This window comes from Erpetoichthys calabaricus (genome assembly GCF_900747795.2).
Source record: "Erpetoichthys calabaricus chromosome 1 unlocalized genomic scaffold, fErpCal1.3 SUPER_1_unloc_27, whole genome shotgun sequence".
Taxonomy (NCBI): domain Eukaryota; kingdom Metazoa; phylum Chordata; class Cladistia; order Polypteriformes; family Polypteridae; genus Erpetoichthys; species Erpetoichthys calabaricus.
Window position 1 is genome coordinate 832,656 of NW_026261593.1, and position 24,127 is coordinate 856,782.

Consider the following 24,127-nt stretch of genomic DNA (forward strand, 5'->3'; position numbering starts at 1 on the left):
TAGCCCCTGTAGTGTTTCTTGACACACTTATGTGGAATGATTTGAAAGAACTCCATTTTATTATGCAGAATTGTTCATAATGGCACTCAGTTTTGTTTTAATCCTCTCCTCAGCTATGGACTTCAGAGGGTCCAGGGTGCGTCCCATAACTGATCTTGCCCTTTTAATTAGCCTGTTCATTCAGTCGGCCTCTCTTGACGTGATGTACACAGCTCAGCACACTGCAATGTAGAAAATCACCCTATTCATCAGAATGTGATAGAAGATGTGAATTATGTCACCTCCTACATTGAAGGAACGCAGCCTCCTAATTGAAAAGAGCCCGCTCTGCCATTTTTTATGGAGTTAACACTTTTTCCTTTTAACATGACACACATCCATCCCTGTTATGGCGGTGTAGTTAAGTAGCTTAAGTCAGGTCAATCAGCTATTTACTAATGAAGAAGGGATGGTCACCGTTTAACAGAACAATACACTTTATAACTTGTAGTGACAACAAGGTGGTTTTATTAAACCTAACAGCACAATCAAAAGTTATGATTAATTCAGTGGGTAAAGAGGGGACTGGTGGCTTTTAATAAATTGAAACGGTTTGTCAAACCTACTGACAAAAATAGAAGTTACGCACCATCAGTTACACCTGTCAGCCTAAGCTAACTAACCCCTTATTTCACTTGTTTGTCTTCTCCAGTTGCAGCTGCGTATTTCAACAAAGTTAAGTTCCTCTTTCATCTCCTGCCTCCTGACTTTTCTGTTTCTTAACACAATCCTGTGCTCCTACTTGTACAAACCTTCATCAACATAAACTGATGAGAGAATTCTGGGAACCCAGCAGTACTGTATGTTTAATTCAAGTAGTGAATACTGCTGACCCACAACTGTGTAAGATGGTCTGCTTGTTTCAGAGTCTGTTGGACCTTCACTCCAATCCCAAGATTGTTTCACATCTGATAATCTGACACAAAGAGCAATGAGTTACTGTCAGCATGCTACAAACTGTCTAACTTCACATAAACCATAACATAGAGCCTGTTCTAAAATGATATTCAATTGTCTTTAGACATAAGGGACGAAGTTTTAATAAAGTTAATTCCTGTTCATTTTACAGAGACAAAGAAAAAGCTGCTGTTTACGAGAACATCTCAATGGATGTGAAACAGGAGATCTGTGATTTGGACACAAATATCATGGAGAAAACTGTCAATATTAAGGAGGATGACTGTGAGTGGGAGTCCATCTACCTTAAACAGGAAAGTATGAGCATCAAGGAGGAGGACAGTGAACTGCAGTCAATGGGCATTAAAGAAGAACCTGAAGAGAAGTCTGTCAGTATTGAGACACATAACCATACAAATCTGGACAGTGTAAAAGAAAGCAACCGTCATGATGGGTGTGAAGATGAAGTGGTGACCAGGTTAGACTCTTCTCATAGCAGACACTGTTCATCTCAAGAGCTTTCTATCAATGTGAAGTCTGAATCATTAGAGTCTGAACCAAAGAGGGCTGAGGAAACAACATGTGTTGCAGCTCAGAAAAATAAGCAACCACCTTCAAAGAAGTCTGAAAAAAGTAAGTGTAAATTAAAATGTGTAAGATTTAGGGTTGGGGTTTATGAGCTTGAAAGGTTGTGTCTTGTGATTTTTATGAGAAACTTAGAAATGGAGTGAAAATACTTTATTTTATTGTGTGTTTAAATTTAGTGTGAGACTAGCAAAATACCCGCGCTTCGCAGCGGCGAAGTACTGCTTTAAAATTTTAAATAATAAACTGAGGGAAAATGTATCAATAATTATTTGTTAAGGATCTCTTTGTATAGCACGTTGTCAGTTCGCCCCTCCGGTTGTAATATGACCAAGCTGTGCACTGAGCTTACTCTTGAGCATGTCTCTTGCCATTACAAAGTTTCGGTGGCTGTAAGTTTCTCAGTAACATTATTGGTGCCCCAACCTTCAAAATTAGATTATGCTCAGGAATGCCTGGAGGATTCAGAGTGTGGACCGAGCTGCAGGCTATGGACGTATATATGTGCGTAAGTAGGATTCGGTTAGCGTTGGGAACCCGCGTACCAAATTTCTTGAAGATGGGCCCATTAAGTAACAAAGACGGTTGGAAAGTTCAATATGGCGGCTGACAGTGGTGTCATACCACCGAAATAAGTACATACATCAGTTTCGGTTAGCGCTTTGAAGCCGTCTACCAAATTTCATGAAGATGGGGCCATAAATAAGAAAGTTTAACATGGCGGACGTTGTCGACCGTTATGACCGTTACGTGTAGAATTTCAAAATGCAACCTGCTTAACTTTTGTAAGTAAGCAGAAAGAAATGAGCCTGCCAAACTTCAGCCTTCTACCTACACGGGAAGTTGGAGAGTTAGTGATGAGTGAGTCAGTGAGGGTTTTGCCTTTTATTAGTATAGATGTATATGTGTGTGTAGACTGTATATATGTGTGTGTGTGTGTGTGTGTGTGTGTGTGTGTACATATATTATATATATATATATATATATATATATATATATATATATATATATATATATATATATATATATATATATATACAGGTACTTGTCGACTTACGACCGCGATTGGTTCCGACTGACTGGTTGTAAGTTGATCTGGACGTAAGTCGGCCTATGTTAATTTAATGTAAGAATATTAGACTGGGTAATAATATTGTAATCATCTTAAAGTAATATTTTATCAACATTTTCTTACTTTCTAAGACAAACACAGCATACTACAGTACAATTTGTTTAATATGTGGAAAACGTACAAAACAAGAAATACTGTACTGTACATTTAATTCCTGGCACCACTGGTGCTTGGCTGCGGGTTGTCGATATCGCCTTCATCAGATCAGGCGAGGCTGCGGACAGGGTGATGGGAGGAGTTGCTCTTTTCATAAACATAGTGAGCTTCGTCTGAATTGTTTGTTTTTTTTTCTCTTCATAAATTTCGCAATAAGGACGAAATGTGTTGCGTGCCATCCGTTCAATCCTCGCAAATCGTTCAATATTTGGGTCCATTTTTTCAAAATGAGCAAGGAGTTTATTCAGTAGAGATAAATCTTCTGACAATCCCTTTGTGGTGAACATTGTTTGTGGCACCTCCTCCTCTTCGTCTTACTCCAATTCTCTTGTTTCTTCTTCCGCCACTCTTTCTTCTTCCAATTCTATCAGCTCTTCATTCATAAGTTCACCTGATTCCCGGTCTAGCAACTCCTCGACATCTTCCATTTCACATTCCAATGAAAGGTCTTTTGACAGTTTCACTATTTCTTCACGAATCTCATCAAGTTCTTGTTCACTGTTAAATCCAGCAAAAGTATTTACATAACGCTTAACACACTTCTTCCATACGCCATTCATACACTGTGAGTCGACATTTCTTGCGGGAAGGGCTTCTGTTTTCTCTGATCTGAGTTCACCTCTGTTATAGCGCGTCTTTATTTGAAAAGAGCAGTGTCATATCGGGGCGAGTGTGAACGCTAACTTTGACAAGCACTATAAATTTACAGCGGTTGTTACAGACGTAAATCAAATGTATGTTTTTATTGTATAATATTAACAATAACAGCAGCTCTCTACTCAAAGCGGTAAACTCGAGAAGCTGCTAGCATCGAACCCAGAAGCTCTTGATTGGGAGTCAGCAGTTGTGTGTGGGAACTGTTAACATTTGAATGTGATGATTGTATATAAAACTTGTGCACGAACGAGACTGGGATAACTGTGGATGTGGATGTGAGTGGTGTGTGTGACTGAGAATGACTGGTGTGAAGCCTGAAGTCCAAATATCAAATAAACACTTTCACAAGTACAAGTATAACAGAACAAGTGCGCTTTTATTCAAGAAGAAAAAAGAAAGCAGGTTGCGGTAAGCAGTTGATGCGACTGCTTGCGTAGTGCAATCCTAAGAACTGCCCAATCAAGAGCTTCTGGGTTTGATGCTGGCAGCTTCTCAAGTTTGCCGTTTTGAGTAGAAAGCTGCTATTAGTGTTAATATTATAGGGTTATATGTTAGGGTTATATTATTATCGAAAATTGCCAAAAACAACAAGACACAAACACACGTGGGGCAACACTGCTGCGTATATTTTTACTGCTGCGTAGCGAGACTTGAGAGTGCGGGAAACTGGCGCTGCCAACAGCTGGCAGGGGAAACAGTCAAACGCGTCGTAAAGTCGAACAGTCGTAACTTGCATAGGTCGTATGTCGACGAGTACCTGTATATATATATATATATATATATATATATATATATACACCTGTACCCGGCCACGTGTTGCTGTGACTCAGTCTGGTTAAATGGAAAAGAAAGAAAAGAGAGAGCGCACATTTCTAATATGTTTAATTTCATAATGCTTGTGGGTATACAATATTTTTTGTTGTTCCACTGTCTGTGCAGAATGTTAGACTGAATAATATTGTTAAGTTCGTAGATGTCTTTGGTTTTGGCCGCAAGAATAGCTCGTTCACTCAGCGAATCGTGATTCTTATAATTGGTTTGAATATTTGGAAATACTTTTTCAACCAATTCTTCTTTTGACATCACTAAATTGCAGAAGTTATGAGGCAATGAAATTCGTCCTGAGGTCAGATCAACTGGCACCTTTCCATTCCCAGTTTCCAGATTTCTCCAACCCCGTTATTGACAGTTTGTATTATTTGATCATAAATGCCTTTTTGCTGAAGCGTTAGCTTAGGAATGTTTGATTGCACATACGACAAAAGATCACCCGTGTTGTAATTTTGTTCACGACGCAATTCTACATCGAACGAAGCAGGAGCAGATCGATTCGGTGATGGCATTCCCATTTGATTGAGAACTTTGTTCGCGATTTCTAAGCACAAATCTTCAATCATTATCACCGTTTAGTTGTAGATTTCTGCTGTGAAATCCATGTTTATATTTGAATTTTACTTGCGTATTCGACGGAAAATATCTTCAGCCATGTGCGATTTATATCTCTCCCATAAATGTGTATGATTGCAAACAATGCACGAATTTGATTTGGATGTGACGTGTTGCACGCGTCATTAATGTATACATCCCAGTGTCGGTCGGTCTCCAATAAATTCAGAGCTTGACATGTACTTCGGAAAGTGGCATGTGTAACGCGGTTGACAATTCGCAGTTTCTGGAAAGACGTTGGACCGGGCACATTTACCAACAGCATGTGAACAAAGAAGCATTCATCTTGATTGGGATGCACGGTGTACAGTCTGCCTATCGTAGTTTCTTTGAATATGCCAGGTTGTCCGTTGACTCGCTCTCCTCGTTTGCGTTGTTCAAATGATTTTCTACTCGCATTCCATGTGTAATACATAGGCACTTCCGAATACAGCAGTGTTTTCGCAAACGTGTCATTTTGACATAACGTAAGGAAAGCAGTTAACGTGGTAACCGGTGGATTCAGGACTATTTGTTGCACATTTGCAGCTGTGAAATAAACGCGTTGTCCATTTTCTAGATGTACTGCTAAGTGAAGAACATCTGGACTTCGTTCATGTATGGGAAATGAAAGAATTCGCCATACAGCTTCATTGCTGCTTATGAATCTTCCAGCCTAATGCTGTGTGATTTCATTGATATGTATGACCGCATTCCTATCACTTCTTTCTGGTTGCACGCCAAAAAACTGACATGTCGCTGCCTTTATTCACGTACTTAGAAATGTATTTGATCAAAACATTGGAATAGAATCGTAAAATGTTTAGTATAGCATGTGTTGGTTTTACGTCCAACAGATGGTGCATGTTTTTACCTGTCACAGGTGTGACATCTATATAATATGTATATAAAAAGATGCGCGTATTCGAATGCAACGTTGTGTCAAAATTTTAAAGCAATCGGTGAACAACTTTCGAATATTTAAGGTTTTGAACAAACGAACATTTTAATTTTTATTTATATTTGCAGCTGGAGATCCACGAAGGGAGAAAAAACAAATCACGTATCATAAAATAGTTTTTTTTTCCTGAGCTTTCAACCCCTATCAGGGGTCTTCATCAGAGGATAATGCTTAGACTTAGAAGAATCAAAGGCAATATATAGCAACACATTCAGTGGGGGGTGGGTGGAGGTGACTAAGTCAGTATGATCGGGGGGGGGGGGGGGTGTATAGTTTATTTATTGTGTACATGTCCTTCTTAAGTTGGCATATGCTGGATTTATGTCCAAGTGTCTGTTGATGGCGTTTTCATCTGATAGCCAAGACTCGGCCAACTCTCTGGCACTTTTAGTACTGGCCTTAAATTTTACTTTTACGTTGTCCCAGTTGAATGTGTGTCCTGTCGATTTAGTATGTGCATATATCAACGATAGTGCGTCCTTTCTTCTGACGGCGTTGCGATGTTCCTGTACACGTGTTGAGATTCTTTTTGACGTTTGTCCTCTGTATACCGCTGAGCAAGAATTGCATGGAATACTATAAACTACGTTTCGTGTTTCGGCTGTCGATTTCTTGTTTTTAGCATTAAAGGATACCAAAGAAATCAGCATACAATCGACTTAAATCAGAACCCCCACCCCACCTGGCATTCACTCCCGTATCACCATAATGTGTCAGAAGGCACGGCACGCACCCTGACCAACTGGGGCATCAGAATAGCACATAAACCCACGAACAATCTGCGCATGGTCCTGTTTAATGCTAAAAACAAGAAATCGACAGCCGAAACACGAAACGCAGTTTATAGTATTCCATGCAATTCTTGCTCAGCGGTATACATAGGACAAACGTCAAAAAGAATCTCAACACGTGTACAGGAACATCGCAACGCCGTCAGAAGAAAGGACACACTATCGTTGATATATGCACATACTAAATCGACAGGACACACATTCAACTGGGACAACGTAAAAGTAAAATTTAAGGCCAGTACAAAAAGCACCAGAGAGTTGGCCGAGTCTTGGCTATCAGATGAAAACGCCATCAACAGACACTTGGACATAAACCCAGCATATGCCAACTTAAGAAGGACATGTACACAACAATTAAACTATACAACCCCCCCACCCCCTTGATCATACTGACTTAGTCACCTCCACCCACCCCCGACTGAATGTGTTGCTATATATTGCCTTTGAGTCTTGTAAGTCTAAGCATTATCCTCTGATGAAGACCCCTGATAGGGGTTGAAAGCTCAGGAATAAAAAACTATTTTATGATACGTGATTCGTTTTTTCTCCCTTCGTGGATCTCCAGCTGCAAATATGCAAACCGTATCACAGACCTTCTCTTCCATATATATATATATATATATATATATATAATTTCAATTCAATTTTATTTGTCATTCAGCAGACCATCCAAGATGTGCTGCAGAACGAAAATACAATGCACAAGACATTAATAAAAACACATAGTTAAAATCAGCCTACAATAAAATACTAAAATGCTTCATTTAAAAGACGAACGGCAGTAGGAAAAAAAACTGTTTTTAAACCTGGTAGTTCTACATTTCAGGCTGCGGTACCTTCTGCTTGAGGGCATGAGGGAAAAGAGTTCAGAGGCAGGATAAGTAGGGTCTCTAGAAATCCGCACAGCTCTGGCCAGACAGCGTTGTTTTGCCAAATCTCGTAAATTTGGCAACAGGGCTCCATTGATCCTCTCCGCAGCCCTCACCACTTTCCTAAGTGCTTTCCATTCCGAAGCGCTGCAGCTCTCCTGCCACAGAGAGCTGCTGCTGGTTAGCACGCTCTCTATGGTCCCTCTGTAAAAAAGTGGTGAGGACTGACTTACTGAGATGGGCCCTCTTTAGCCTCCGCAGAAAGATCAAGCGCTGGTGAGCTTTCTTGATGACGGAGGAGGTGTGCAGGGACCAGGTGAGGTTGTTCGTCACATTAACATATTACTGTGTGTGTGTATATATATATATATATATATATATATATATATATATATATATATATATATATACTGTGTATATATATGGTTTTGGCAGCCAAGCGCTTTTTTTTCCAACCTAAAAGACGTCTCTTGAGATCCGTTTAATCGCCTCATTGATTGCATGTCTTCCAAGGTAGTTTCAATCCCCATTTCCTGCACCGAGTCATCTCCCCTTTTATGAGTGACTGTGTTAGTGGCCGTACTTCGTACAGGTCTTTGAATGCACTGAATACTTGTAACTGGTGTCGCCCGTCGGCTACTTTCAACAGGGAATGGAAGCAATTGTCGAGTAACAAAAATTATTTATAAGTGATTTTGCATTGAAGAAATAGTAAAAACTTGATCACTTGGGTCAATACCTAAAGAAATGTATTCGCAATTGCATTTGCTGTGTGTACCAGAATCTGTATGATTTAATTGTTGCTGTGCATCTTCATAAACTATGGGAGGTTTTTAAGGAAACAAAGCATGAAGGAAACGAAGCTGCTCTTCGGTGAGGTTGAAATTTTTTATCAGCGTTTAAACTGTCATAGACATGAATTACAGCACCATCATAATAGGTGCACACCCAGTGAGTCACTCGTTCAGTAGCTGCAGAAGGTAATATTTGAATATGTTTTGTATTTTGTGGAATGGGCATTATAGGTATGTCAGGAGTCCACATTAGCAAAAATTCTTGAGGTTGGAAAATTGTATGCGCAGCTAAAATTTCGTTGAATTTGTTCATGTGATCTGTTGATAAATAATCATTATTTACCAACTCATTCATTGCAAAATCTGACAGTGGTAATTACGATCACTCCTTCCATAACACTAAACACAAACACCAAGTAGACACTAACACTAAAAAACGGCAACACCGTCGGGAAGAACACTAAATGAGATAAAGTAAAAGTCTACTAAACTTCTTTATTATAACTGCTTTATTGTAGCAGGTGAGGGGACGCTGGCGCACGCTTGTTCTTGCCGCTCCTCCCTGTTAACAACACTTTTCGCAAAATTCGCCTTAATTCTGCACTTTCTTACGCTTGTTTTATTTCGTTTATTGTACGTATAGTTCGTGGATACAGCTGACTCGAATTGCATGGATTTGGCTTAATATTTAAAGATTTTATAGACTCCACTTTAATGGGAACAGCTGATTCGGTGGATCACGGGACGAGACCTATGAACATTTCTTTGTACCTGGCGATCTAGCACCTCGGGATGATCTGTCTCCGTGATTATATTCGCTATGCTGATCTGCTCCCATTTCATCTTACAGTACTCTACGACCTGGAACTGATCTGATGTTCATACTAACCTGGTTTATGGCTTATGGCTCCGGGTCGATCACGACTGAAATTACCAAGCGTTACTGTTTATAGCTGTGTATTGGAACATCCAAATCCTGCTTCCTCCTCCTGCTGCTTGCTATCGCCGCTCACCTACGCTACCACACCCGCCTGTCCTACCGGCAGCTTTGTGCCGTGCTGCTTCTACACTGCTTTCAGCTAAGTATCACTCACTATTTTAGCGGTTTGAGTACTGAGAAAAATGCTATATAAATGTAATGAATTATTATTATTTATTATTAAACACTAAAGTACAAAAAGGAAGTAGAAACTAGCACTAAACCGCAACACTGCCGGGAACACCAGCGGACCGTGTCTACTAAACACTAAAGGAAAAAATACTATTCAGTAAGTACCACGTCTACTAAATAGTAAATCAGTAAAGGAGAAAGGACTAACCGCGTCAGCTGTGAAGCTCAGCTCGGAGCGAAATGAAGAGAATGAAATGAGGTGAATGGGAGGGGAGATGATCATGTGACTCCAACACCTGCCTTAACTCTCCATCCCTCCACAAACATAGTCTCTCGGATCCCAACTTTCCTTTCGCACACCACGTCTACTAAACATTAAGAAACACTATGTAGAAACACTAAAGGAAAAAATACTATTCAGTAAGCACCGCGTCTACTAAACAGTAAAGGAGAAAGGACTAAACACTATGGAAAAAGAACGTCAAGACCGTGTCAGCTGCGGAGCTCAGCTCGGAGCGAAATGAAGTGAATGAAATGAGGTGAATGGGAGGGGAGATGATCACCTGACTCCAATACCTGCCTTAACTCTCCTTTCCTCCACAAACACAGCCACACAGATCCCAACTCTCCTTTATATATATATATATGTATATGTGGTTAATTTCAGTGTATTTGATAAAGCCGCGTCAGGGACGTGGATCTAAAAAAGAAAGGGAAACCACACTGGAACAAAAGCACTACATTGACGCTGGGTGCCGCCAATTTGCATAACCAAGAGGGGAATTTGCATACGCCAAAGATTTAGCTGGAGTGAAAATGTGCATGGCTTTACACCAAGTTTAGTTTTTATACATTACGATGTGAGTGTGGAAACGGGAGTATGCAACATTTTTGTGCGTACACACCGTTTATACATGGGGCCCCAGGCGTCCAATGACCTTCTTCCTGCAGCACCTCCTGGTGTGGCGGAAGTGCTGCTAAACAGGGCCCAGTAAACATCAAGGCACCTCCTGGGGGTGGCAATGGGCCCCAACAAAGTTGACCTTCCATGCTCCAAATCCGTGGCCCTGTTGCAAGCCAAGGGGGCTGCCCTCTATCGGTCTGTGGAGACAGTAACCAGAATAAGCCCTCTCCCCCTGTCTTTCTGTGCTAAAGGCATCCCTGCTGGGAATGGTCCCAGGCAGTCTGTCACACCACATATTGTTGTTAATGTTCAGATCAAGGAACTGAGAGAGCCATGACAAAACGTTAAGCTTGGGCCATTGTGAATTCTGGGGTGCAGTTCTGATCATTTTCCTTTTGTGGAAGCCATACTCTTTTAATGTTTAGCTTTTATAGATGGTGTGATGTTTGCTTCAGAATTTTCTAATATTTAATTGAATCCATTCTTCCCTCTACTAGTGAATAGTTCCTGGTGCTCCTGGCTTCAACACAAGCCTGAGACATGATTGATCTTCTCCCATCCTTAACAGTCAGAGACGTTTTCTTGTCATGGAATTCTGTGCCCTTTTTCCTCCAAACACACCTTTGCACATTTGGCCAAAAAGTTATTTTTTGACTTCATCAGTTCACATGGTTTGGTTCCAAAATGCACCAGACTTGTTTAGATGTACATCTGCAACCTTTGAATTTTGTGGTGAGGACACAGGAAATATTTCTTTTGATGGCTCCTTGGCTTCCTTGGAGGTCATATTTGTGGTGGTGTTGCTGTACAGTAGAACAGTGCATCACCACTCCAGAGTCTGACTACAAAAGACCACCAGGAAGCTTTAAGACACAGGGGTTTAGATTTGCCATTCGAGCAATGCTATGAGCAGTTGTCTTGGTCTTCCTGACCTCAACTTGATTTCCACCATTGCTGTTAAGTGCCATCTCATAATAACGTTACCAACTTAAAAACTCTTTGCCATCTTCTATAGTCTTTTCCTGCTTTGTGACTATAAATTATTTTATTCCTCAGAGTGTTAGACAGCTGCTTAGAGGAGCCCATGGCTGCTGGTTGCTGGGACAAGGTTTGAGGAGTCTGAGAATTTATACAGCTTTGAATTTTGCATCGCCTGGCCATTCATTATGATGATTGAAAACAAGCCAAAGCCCTAAGGAGCTAATTAGGGTCTGACGTCTTGGGGGAAAAAGACATCTGAGACCTCCGATCTCTTGGGGTGCACAAACATTTCTGGAGTATTCCTCCTTTTTTCACTCTTCAAATCAAAAATAACACACAAATCTTGTTTAAAATGCAGAAAAGAATGTGTTATCTTTAACTTTATGGCGTTTGCGGATCAATTCATCTGATATTGACTTAACTATTACACAGTAACAGTTATTTTCATCAGGAGGGTCCCCACACATTTGCATGTCACTGTGTATGAGATGTCATGAAAGTGTTGATCTTGGTAATGCTACGTCTGAAAAGGAAAATCTGCTTGGCAGAGTATATCGTGCATCCAAGTGAAGAATTAAATGACAGAACCCTTAACTTTCTACTATAGAAAATGGTGGTGTATCTAAATGATAAATTGCAATTATTTTTGAGGGATACTCTGATTTTTTTTGTCCTGTCCTGATCATATGTCTGGTTCTTTTCAATCAGTGCCATTATTGACAGCTAAGATACATTTGTTTCCTTAGCGGTTTTCCTGCTTTCACTGCATTGTTGAACATCGATGTGCTCAGCTGTGTGTTGTACCTAAACGTTTCTCATCAAATTAGTTACACCAAATGTCTTTCTTTTAAATACACCACATATAGCAACTATCTTTTTAATTTTAAACTGTATATATAAAATTCCTATCACATTTCAGGTACTTTAAGATATTTCCACACAGCAGTTATTTTCTTCATCAGTTTCCACTCTGTGCGCTCTGTCAGTGCTGCGCATGTCCTCAGCTTAACATATTCCATGTCATGAAATCAGTAGACCAGTCAACCATCTACAAGTCGATTTCACAATAAACAGCAAAAACTGGGCAATTTTAATTCAAGACTGATTAATTAGTGTAATACTACTGTTTAATTCAGTTGTATTTCTTCTTTATAGCTCTCTTCATTGAGGGCAGGCTTGGACTGCTTGATGTTTGCAGCCATAACAGAGATAATAATTCCATACATGAACACACACATTGCATCAAATAGACAATAAACCTGGCAAATGTTAGCTTACTCAACATAAGTAAGTCCTGATAGTAGATACCCTTTAACATTATAATGGTGAGTTTAAATGTCACCAGCGTGTCTCAAAGGTTACCAGTCCTGGTGTCACCTGCCACTCCCCTATTGAGCTGAAACACCAAGAGCTGTGCTCTTCCTCGGTTTTCTCATCTTCTAATTTTTCTCCGAGGTCACTGCAGTTCTGTAGGCCTGTGCACTGAGGCGTCACTCATCCATTGCTCTCTTTTGCTTTGGTGAATGAAAGAAGACATTTTGTTGTTTGTTTTGGTGTCAAATGGTTTTAGTTCAAGTGTGGATAAACGTCAGGACACATTCTAATTGTTGAAGGTGCACTTTTCATGCTTGGCATGGCGTTCTGTTTTATATAGTACCCTCCATAATGGCTGAGACAATGAAACATTCTTCTTGAATTTACTTATTTAATCCACTGTTTAAAATTACAAATTAAATAATTCAAATGTAATTAAAGTACAAATTACTGGTTTTCATTTAACCCTTTAACCGCCAACTCCCTAAATATTCCCCACGCCAGGCGAAATCTGAACAATTTTCGTTTTTTTTACTTTTTTACATTTTTTTTACATTTTTTACATTTATTCAAGCAGTATTGACCACTAAATGTTGTGCAAGTTGCCAGTGTATACACGAAATCTATAAATGTAACCTGAATTCTCAGCTAAGCAAAACATCTTGATACCAAACCGTGCCCTTTTCAATGGTAGATACTGTCGAAACTGTAAGCGGCCCTTCCACGACAATAAACTTTCATCAACTGCAACTGACGGTCCTGGCATGTAGGGCAACTGAAATGCTTCAAATAAATGATCAATCAAAGGACGTAGCTTGAATAAGTGGTCGCGGTTTGGATCTTTCTTATCTGGCTCATTTCTGTTGTCATTCAAATGAAAGAATTTCAGCAGCAAAGAGAATCGGTTACGTGTCATGACAGCTGCAAAAATAGGTGTTGCATACATAGGATCTGTAGACCAGTACATCTCAATATCTGGTTTTCTGATTATTCCCATCAACATCAAAATCCCAATGAATTTTTTCATTTCGTTTTCATCAGTGTCAAACCAAGCACGAACACGGGAATGTGGAGGTAAATTGGGATTTTTCTTAATAAACTGTGCTGCATACAGATTTGTCTGATGAACAAAATGTCTGATCAAATCAGGTGACACAAACAGCTCATAAAACTGCTCAGCAGTGTAATTGTTTACATCAACAATAAAGCCACACGTTCCCTCAAACGAATGCAGAAAAGGTAGTTCACCACGGGCAGCAGCCCAGCTGAGATGCTGGGGATACACCCACTCAGCGCCGTCATCCGATGCGTCTTCATTCACAGTATCATGCAGCGCACGTTGCTGCTCATCACTGTCGCTAAAATCTTCTTCAGAACTGCTACAATCATGATCAGAACTGTCCAAAATCGCCTGCAAAGCCTCACTTGAAGTCAGTTTACGTTTCGCCATATTCACAGCTGTTACATGCGAATCACGTCACATGACCGGCCAAAACAACCACAGACTTGTCGAAATACAACGTAGTAATAATACCCACGCCAAACCGTCAGTTATACTACTTGCCAGGCATTCATATAACCACAGGCAAATGTGCCAGATAATTCCGGCAGTATGGTGTTAGCAATAAAACAACGGTGCCGGATATATCCGGCAGAGGGCGGTTAAGGGGTTAAGGGGATTCGCAAACATTTCAGTCACACCTTGTAGAAATGACAGCACTTTTTCTGAATCGTCATCCCATTTCAGGGCACCGTAATGTTTGGGACAATTGGTGCCAGAGGTGTTTGTGATTCCTCAGGTGTGTTTCATTGCTTTAGTCTTGCAGGCCTAAAACACCCCAGCTTACTCCTACCTACAGACTACCTTTGGTCTTTGTAGTTGCCATTGTTCAACATGAGGGCAAGAGCTGTGCCAATGAAAGTCAAAGAAGTTGGAAAATAATAATGAAATCATTAGAGAGATCAGAAAACTTTAAGATTACCCAATTCGACTGTCTGGGATATCAATAACAAGAAAGAACACATTGGTGAGCTCAGTAATCATAAAGGGACTTGTAGGCCAAGTTAGACCACCACTGCTGAAGACAACAGACGTTGCTGCAGATTTCATTTTCATCAGGACTTGCATACCCTGATGGTAACGATATTGCATGTATCTCTCTACCGTCTTAAGTATACCATCCCATACAGATGGCATTACGTGGCACAGGGTGACTGAGAGATTCCTCACCAGTCAGGCAGTTCACACTGAAAAGTCACCATCGTCAAATAACACACAGCTGTTAAGACCAGTAAGAGAACTGGGATTGTGTGATTTCTGCATGGTGGTCTCTGTAATGAAGGCTGCAGTTCAGCACACACTTCAAAGAGGATGACAGTAGGGAGTCTAAATCAGTTAAGTCCTCATCATGAGCCAAAATGTCATTGTGATACATCAAAACTCACTTCTTGTGTAGCCTGTCAAACATCAGAATGTGAAATGTGTAATGAAATGAGATTTTCTATTCAGTTCTTCGTTTTCCCACCTGGAGTTGCTAAAATGCCAACACAAATAAAGTCTGCATGGGACTTACAAATGCTTAAAACTTGAGGGAACTTTGAGCCAATTTAAATGGCAAGTTCTAGTTTTATAAATCCTAACTTTTGCATAAGAAACAGCTTTCATATATGTGGCCGAGCATAAAGAAGTTTTATACATGTGGCCCTAGTGAGTAGTTGTAATAGAGAATGTAAAATTAACAAATTAACTGTGTTTTCCAAGTGCAACAACAGTTTTATAATTGCTTATGCTGATCAAAGGTTGTTCCTAATTTCAGCCATCATGTATTTAATGTGAGTTAATGTTGATAATGCAGCGAATTGAAAATAAGTGCTTTTTTTTTCCTTTTTGTTTTAAATTTTACACAGGAAAGAAAAATCACTGGAGTGTGGAATGTGGCAGAGAATTCTCTAACAGGAGTGCTCTTCAGAAACACTCGAGAGTTCACACCGGAGAGAAGACATATTACTGTAATGAATGTGGTAAACAGTTTTCACATAAAGGCCATCTTCAGATACACACGAGAGTTCACACCGGAGAGAAGCCATATTGCTGTAATGAATGTGGCAAACAGTTTTCACATAAAGGCAGTCTTCAGAGACACACGAGAGTTCACACCAAAGAGAAGCCATATTGCTGTAATGAATGTGGTAAACAGTTTTCACGAAAAGGCCATCTTCAGATACACACGAGCGTTCACACTGGAGAGAAGCCATATTGCTGTAATCAATGTGGCAAACAGTTTTCACAAATGAGCAGTCTTCAGATACACACGAGAGTTCACACTGGAGAGAAGCCATATTGCTGTAATCAATGTGGTAAACAGTTTTCACATAATGGCAGTCTTCAGAGACACACTAGAGTTCACACCGAAGAGAAGACAAATTGTTGTAATGAATGCGGTAAACAGTTTTCACAAATAGGCCATCTTCAGAGACACACTAGAGTTCACACCAGAGAGAAGAAAAATTGTTGTAATGAATGCGGTAAACAGTTTTCACGAAAAGGCCATCTTCAGAGACACATGAGAGTTCACACCGGAGAGAAGCCATATTGCTGTAATGAATGTGGTAAACAGTTTTCACAAATGAGCAGTCTTCAGATACACACGAGAGTTCACACTGGAGAGAAGCCATATTGCTGTAATCAATGTGGTAAACAGTTTTCACAACTAGGCGATCTTCAGAGACACACGAGAGTTCACACCGGAGAGAAGCCATATTGCTGTAATGAATGCAATAAACATTTTTTACAGAGTCAGTCTTCAGATACACACGAGAGTTCACAACAGAATAAAAACGGTAGCAGTTCACAAATCAATCCAGAAAAACAAGAACCCTTCAGGACTCAAGAGTGATGTTCAGTCGTGTCCTAAAAAGAAAGCAAACCAAACTATTGTTGAGAAATGAATCTCAAAGAGAAACCATATTGCTGTTTGGAATGTGGCAAACAAATCTGTCAGAGCAGTACACTTCAGAGACGCACCAGAATTCCCACAGGAGAGAAGTACAACTGAGCTGTCCTGACTAAAGAGTGAGGTTCACTCCTGCCTGGACAGTAATCACATGTAACTGACTCAAATCCATCCTACTTAGTGTTGTGTCAAAAACAAATCAACATGGAGGAGAAATAGAAGTTTATATCCTTTTTCCTTTTCCAGAAACAAAATAAAGAACAGGGCGTCATACAAACGGCTTCTCACCAAAGCCCCTACAGCCTCCACTGTGCGCCCAACTCTGTTTTCATAACATACGTATTACATATAGAACTGTTTACAATATATTATACACTTTCATCAGAAAAAAAAAAAAAAAACGCTTTACAGTATACATTGTAGCGGGGCCACATAGTGTTTAAATGTCAGTTCTGAGTGCGTCTCGTTTCATTGTCCCGTTTACTGTTTGTGCATCAGTTAATGCCATCCCCGTAAAAGGGGACGGATGATGGAAGGAGACCATAGCCACAAACCTGGAAAACACCTGTTTACAATCAATCAATCGCAGCCGTCACAGGATTATTTAAGCCATCAGGAGGAGAAGGAAGAGAGGAGAGAAGGAGATTTTTTTTTCACCATCACGACCACACTGTACCTGTTCTTTTCCATATCACGCTTAGCCATCCAGTTTGTTTTTCCATCTGCCGGATTTACTTCAAGGACCTCACCACGAGAGACCCCGGGGTAGGACTTAGTCATCCACCACACACACGAGGATTCACGGTGAGGCTGTTCCATTTTTTCCGGGGAGAATCAAACAACGCAATATCACTAATTCAGTCATCCGCTTTCAGGACAGTTGCTTTATTACCGGACTCATGTTCTCATTCATTTTCAGTTTATCATTCATTGTTATTCGTGTTGTGTTTTTATTTGTTACAGGGACAAGGGAGGGTTTTTGTTGTATATATATATATATATATATATTTGGTGGTGTCTTGTTATTGCTGGGGTGAAGGGATATTTATATTTATATATGTTTCTATTTTTTGCATGTCTTATTTTACTTAATACATATAACCCGTTTAAATTTTACATCCTGTTTTTGTGTGCTTATATTTTTCACCGTCGATTGTGGGGGAAAAGTTCAATTGGTAAGAAGTACGGCTTGATAGTAAGATTATTTCTCAGTCAATTATCCAAGCCACAGGTCTTGGGAGTGTAGCTGCCGGCTGGGTAAAAGGGGTCGGCCGTTACAACATAGCCTCACACAATAAATAATAGTTCAGCTGTATAATATTATGCGTTTTGCTATTTTAAAATGATAAAAAATAAAAAAACTTACCTTTACAAAAACAAACAAAAAAAAAAGAACAGGGTTTCATACAAACAGCTTCTCGCCAAAGCTTATTAACACTAGAATTACCAGAGTCTACAATGAAACTCGTAGATCCGGCCCACCTTAAAACCGTTCTCACCTCTCTTTTGTCTTCTAAATGTGCCGATTAAGACGAGCCAGCGAGCAGACGGCTATTCCATCCCCCACCATTGCAGAACGTTCACTAAGTTTTCCCAGCTCATACCTTGTTTGATTATCTGGGAGTGACTGAACTGCTAGAGTTTTAGAGTGGAAATAATAGATCATTATTTGGAACACACGCATTTCATGTGTGTTCCGTTTCTACAGTAATCTGTGTAAACACATTGTTAAAACAGAAACTTTTTCATATTTTATTAGTAAATGACAAAATGTAGGCATAAACTATATAATGTGTGAAGCCTGAAGTCCAAAGATCAAGTAAACACTTTCACAAAAGGTTAAAGAAGATACAACAGTTTCTATAGAGTAGTGGTAAGATTTGATGACTTGTAATCAAATGTCCCTGGTGTAATCAAGAGTCTCCGGTTCGATCCTGACTCATTCCTTTATTGGCGTTTTCAGTAGTGAGTTGCTCTTATTGTTAATATTATTCAGTACACACATACACTTGGTTTGCATCTGTAACACACGGTGTACATTTATAGGACTTGTAAATGTTTCTGTTTTTTGTTTTTCACTTTTATTCTCTCTAAATCACAATCACGATGCATACTAAGTCACGGATAGTTGACACAGACGGCTCAGCCAATCGGTGGGCAGCAGGCCTTTTGCGCCTTAGAGACCCGAGTTCGATTCCCCGCTGGAATAAAAGTGTTATTTTTTTTCTTTTTAACCATATAAAGTGCTATGCACTGTCAGTCAGTCAGATCCTTGTATTTTCATATGGGTTGCTCCTTTTAAAATATAATTTTTAACAATTGAGACTGCAATTAACATGAACAAGTGTCTTTATAACTGTTATTATATAATATACAGTAATCCCTCACTTATCGCGGGAGATAGGTTCCAAGGCCGACCGTGTATTTGGACGTTTTTAAACCGTCATTAGTTGTCAGTTATAATCATCAACATTAAAAGAAATAAACATTTGAAATACATCAGTCTGTGTGTAATGAATGAATCTAATATACAAGTTTCACTTTTTGAATGGAATTACTGAAATAAATCAACTTTGTCATGATATTCTAATTTTATGACCAGCACCTGTATGTTTTTATTGTATAATATTAACAATAACAGCAGCTCTCTACTCAAAACGGTAAACTTGAGAAACTGCTAGCATTGAACCCAGAAGCTCTTGATTGGGAGTCAGCAGTTGTGTGTGGGAACTGTTAACATTTGAATCTGATGATTGTATATAAAACCGTGTCAGAACTTGTGTGCGAACGAGACTGTGAGTGGTGAGTGTCACTGAGAATGACTGGTGTGAAGCCTGAAGTCCAAATATCAAATAAACACTTTCACAAAAAGTCCAAGTATAACAGAACAAGTGCGCTTTTATTCAAGAATATAACTGAAGAAAAAAAGAAAGCAGGTTGCGGTAAGTGGTTGATGTGACACCTTGCGTGGTGCAATGCTAAGAACTGCTGACTCCCAACCAAGAGTTTCTGGGTTCGATGCTAGCAGCTTCTCAAGTTTACCGTTTTGAGTAGACAGCTGCTATTATTGTTAATATTATACAATAAAAACATATATTTGATTTACGTCTATAACAACCGCTGTAAATTTATAGTGCTTGTCAAAGTTAGTGTTCACGCTCGCTCCGATCTGACACTGCTGTTTTCAAATAAGGACGCACTATAACAGAGGTGAACTCAGATCAGAGAAAACAGAAGCCCTCCCAGCAAGAAACGTTCACTCACATATAAGAACAACGCAGCTGCACCAGGCGTAAAGGCAAAAGTCTGGCGTCATCCTGCAAATCACCTGTCCTTCAAAGAAACAGCACGGCTTACAGAGCTAGCCAATGCTACACCATCCAGATCTAAACACTAGCGTGGTTTATGTGCCCAAAAAAAGTCTAACTGCATTCTCGTACCATTGCTCGCGTACTAAAGTGTCAGCAGATATTTTTCGTGGCATTACACGTGTAATTTGTGACCATGCCCTTGACGATCAAACAGAGGAACCTCTGCAGTATACTTGTGACTTTGTTGTAGGAAGATAAGTAAATAAAGTAAAACAAAAAAAAAAGACGCTAACTTTGACAAGTACTATACATTTACAGTGGCTATTACAGTCGCAAAGCAAATGTATGCTTTTATTGCATAATATTAAAAATAAGAACAGCTTACTACTCAAAACGTTTATTTTGGAAGACGTTAAGACTCGAACCCAGAACCTTATGAGTTGGAGTCGGCAGCTCTAACCAGTATACTACCCAAGAAGGCAGGACAGCAAGCAGCACTAACCTGGTTTCTTTTTCTTCAGTTATAGCCTTAGAAAAAAGCGCATTTGTTCTGTTATACTTTTATCTTTTGTGAAAGTGTATAAAGATATTTGGAATTCAGGCTTCACACATTATACACTTCATGCCTACATTTTGTCAATTATTACTAAAACATGAAAAACGTTTCTGTTTTAACGATGTGTTTACTGTGCATAGATTGTTGTAGACACGGAACACACGTGAAATGCAAGTGTTCCAAATAACGATATCGTATTTATAAAAGGTGTCATTTTGCATGACTTCTCACTCTATACAGCTCTAAGCAACTGACAAGTAGGTAAACAGACTTGAGCTGAGAAAACTGTGTGCCGGTGGGGGGATGTGATAGCAGACTGCTTGCTGTTTGCTGCTTATCAACACATTTAAAGGAGAAAAGACGCTGACGGAGAAGTGCAAAGCATTTTAAGGTGGGACGGATCTACGAGTTTTTTCGTAGGCTCTGGTAATTCTAGTGTTTAATAAATCAAATCAATTACTAATAATTATAAACACAAACTATTAATACAAAATCAATAAAATAATATGTAAAATAAAAATTAAAATCCAAAATATACACATGATCATGCTGTACACCATGCTGTACACCATGCTGAATTATGTTTTAACACTGTGGCAGTGCACTAAAAGAAGAAATGCTTTTTTTTTTTGTTTTTGTTTTTGTTTATTTGCTTTTAATAATAAAACATACAAAAATGTATATAAGAACTCAGTGGGGGGGGGAGGTGCACATAACTTATTTAACACTTGAGAATTACCAAATAATATACATGTCAAATAAATAGAATAAAATTAGAAAAGGCTTGGAGAGAGCAGACTTACCTGTGCAGCATCCACCATCACCTGAGGGTGCCTGCCATCTGTGGGGAGTCGCATTAATTAGCATCCGTACTCCAAATATGACATTAAGTTTACACAAACAATTGCTTTTGGGAAAATTCATAACTGAAAGATACAAAAAAAATTTAAAAAACAGAATACACTTTGCTCCACATATTGCCATATTGCAGTACTGGATGTGCCAATAATTCTCACAAATTGGAATCTTCTGGGCCACAAAGAATTCAGACTCGGTGCCACCTCCAGAAGTGGGCTTCGTTGGAGAAGAGCTACACCGGGGGCTATCAACCCTTTGTCATGGCATACCACCCAAAAAATATAAATGTTCTGAAATACCTGCATTTTATTTTGGTGTTAAATTGTTAATTACTAAACTATTGTTAAGTGAAACTAAAGGTGGGATTTCTTTTTTCACCCAGAAAATGTTCTTTCAGAGAGCTTTTATAAGGTACTAGCAGGAGTACCCGTCGTTGCCTGGGAATCTATAACCGGTGAATTTCCCAAATGAAATAAACAGAACATACAAATAGAACAAACAGTTTTCTGATTCACATTTTCTTGTAAGTTCCTCCACTTTGGATTGTGTCTGCTGTGGCGTTGGAGATGCCCTTGTAGTAGACTTTTCACTGGCATCTGAAGTGGACCGTGAAATTGTATGTCTTTTTTTTCGGTGATATGGGTATATTCGCATAATGCAGGAGAATTATAATGTGTTACATGGTATTACATACAGAATACGCACCACAGTGAAATGAATTTACCTTATTTACACTACGTCAGAAAGCAAACAAATCATAGAAATATATAGATAGACGCCGCATTCACTGTGTTGCCCAGTCGACACGATACGTCAGCGCGTCCTCCCTATTGTGAGTGGCAAAAGTGTCATTTAAACTAATACAGGTAGACGTGTAAACTGGATTTTCTCATGAAAACACAATAACGTTTAAAACAGTATCGTTTACATACAACAGATTTTGGCAATTCGTTTAAATGTAATTATTTATATCCATTTATACACTAATAATGGCAATTATTAAAAAATAATAATTAATTATTATTATTAAATAATTCCTCCCATATAAGTAACATTTCTTAGACTGCCTTCTTCCATCTCTGAAACATTTCTAGACTTCGTCCTGTTCTTATACAACACAGTACTGAAGTATCAGTTAATGCCCGAGTCACCTCACGTATAGATTACTGTAATGCTATTCTATCTGGCATCCCACAAAAACTTATCCATTGCTTACAACTTCTTCAAAATTCTGCTGCCAAGATAATAACCTGCTGTTCTAAATCCACTGAACATATTACACCTCTTCTCTCTCAACTTCACTGGCTCCCTGTTCACTACAGAATACAATACTAAATACCGCTCTGAACATTTAAAGCTCTCCACAACCTCACTGATCTCCTACAGACTTGCACTCCTCTCGCTCACTCAGATCCTCATCTGCAGCTCGACTTTCTGTACCACACGTCAGACTCAGTGCTATGGGAGCTCGAGCGTCTCTCATTGTGCTCCTCAACTCAGGAATTCTCTTCACTTTTATATACATCATCTCGATTCAATAACACATTTTAAAACTGCCCTCAAAACTTATCTTTTCAAACTGGCATACCAATTGTGAATTTTGCACTGTTACTGGCAGTTATCTTTGTTTGTTTGCTAATTATTGATGTTTGATTTATCATTCTCTTGATTTAATTTTACTAATGTTGTTTAATTTTATTGTAAGGTGACCTTGAGTGCTAAGTATTTTCTAATGGCAAAGTATAACCAAAACAATTGTTCAGCCTCACCTATGAAATATAATCCCCCGGGATCTGGTTTGGAGCGTACAGCGGTTTGTACAATCCCAAACAGCACATGCGTGAGGCATCTTTATCCATTACTTCACTCCACAGCAGTGCCACTCACAATGTGGTGGCGACGTTGACGTACGATGGTGCTGGTCATGCAGCGTTTAGTAATTCTGTGTCTATGGTCGGCCTTCTCATACTTGGACACTTCCACCCTCTCTTGGCAATTTAAAGAAACACAGGTAAATTGTGCCGCACAGAGACCAAAGCTGCCACTAGATGGCGCCGCGGTGAACTTCTGTTGCAACGTGCGGCCATCTTAAGTTCGGAGACATGTGCTGAACATTCGGTGAAAAGGTGACCTGCGGTTCACCACAAACATTTTTCCCAACCAAACATACCCCATGACCTTCTCCTGGTCACACAGGAGCCCCATGCTCAGTTTGGTGGCGATCAGACACCTGGTGCAGATTTGTATAGGGGACAAACAAACATACACACATACATCGACTCTGCTTTATATATTAGACTAGTAATGTTCACCTGTCAAAGACTTGTATTAGAGTGAATTTCAAAAGGATTTGATATGTTAGGACTGATAGGCACTGGCAGTGTGTCACCATGAGGAGGTCACTTCAGCTGTCTGTGCTAATACTGGAAAAGCAAAAGAAATGCCAGCAATTGTGTCTCAAATGTTGAAAGTCTCCTCAGTGTCAGTAAATATTATTATTATTGTCAAAAAGTTTAGTAAAGTCACGCCTTTGGACCAGATGGGGTTTCCTGTTCCCGAGAGACTTTGCATTCCACTATCCTGGTTTACCTACAGTGTGCTTACTTTATTGTTGTATATTATTTGTTGCTTTGAATAAATTACAATCACCTGTCTGTCATCTCCAGTCATCTGATGGTGACTCCTGCACTCGGCTTTCTGTTGGCCAAACCCGGTGAATTAGCACATTTTCCAGAGGTCCATGAAACCCCTCTTTTACAAGGTCCTTTGAGCCGAAAGCTAAACTGACCAACCCGAGAGCAAAATTGACAAAGCAGTGTGGGCGGAGGAGCCT

General features: G+C 39.5%; 4 protein-coding genes across 4 annotated transcripts in view; all 4 read left to right on the forward strand.

Annotated features, from left to right (window-relative positions):
• Positions 1-16,716, forward strand: part of LOC114642002 (zinc finger protein 239-like) — a 199,952-nt gene extending 183,236 nt beyond the window's left edge. Inside the window, exon 4 of the mRNA XM_051921856.1 lies at positions 16,576-16,716. The gene's annotated coding sequence lies outside the window, so the exon portion shown is untranslated. The remainder of the gene's footprint in view (positions 1-16,575) is intronic.
• Positions 1-16,811, forward strand: part of LOC114643402 (zinc finger protein OZF-like) — a 719,868-nt gene extending 703,057 nt beyond the window's left edge. The window contains exon 4 of the mRNA XM_051921851.1: positions 16,694-16,811. The gene's annotated coding sequence lies outside the window, so the exon portion shown is untranslated. The remainder of the gene's footprint in view (positions 1-16,693) is intronic.
• Positions 1-24,127, forward strand: part of LOC114642003 (zinc finger protein OZF) — a 1,360,360-nt gene that overhangs the window by 421,238 nt on the left and 914,995 nt on the right. The gene's annotated exons all lie outside the window — the stretch shown is intronic.
• On the forward strand, positions 1,181-16,579 carry LOC127526410 (zinc finger protein 664-like). Its single transcript, XM_051921849.1, has 2 exons — positions 1,181-1,569; positions 15,524-16,579. Exons 1-2 carry the CDS (start codon positions 1,188-1,190, stop codon positions 16,510-16,512), a joined length of 1,371 nt encoding a protein of 456 aa, XP_051777809.1. The 5' UTR covers positions 1,181-1,187; the 3' UTR covers positions 16,513-16,579.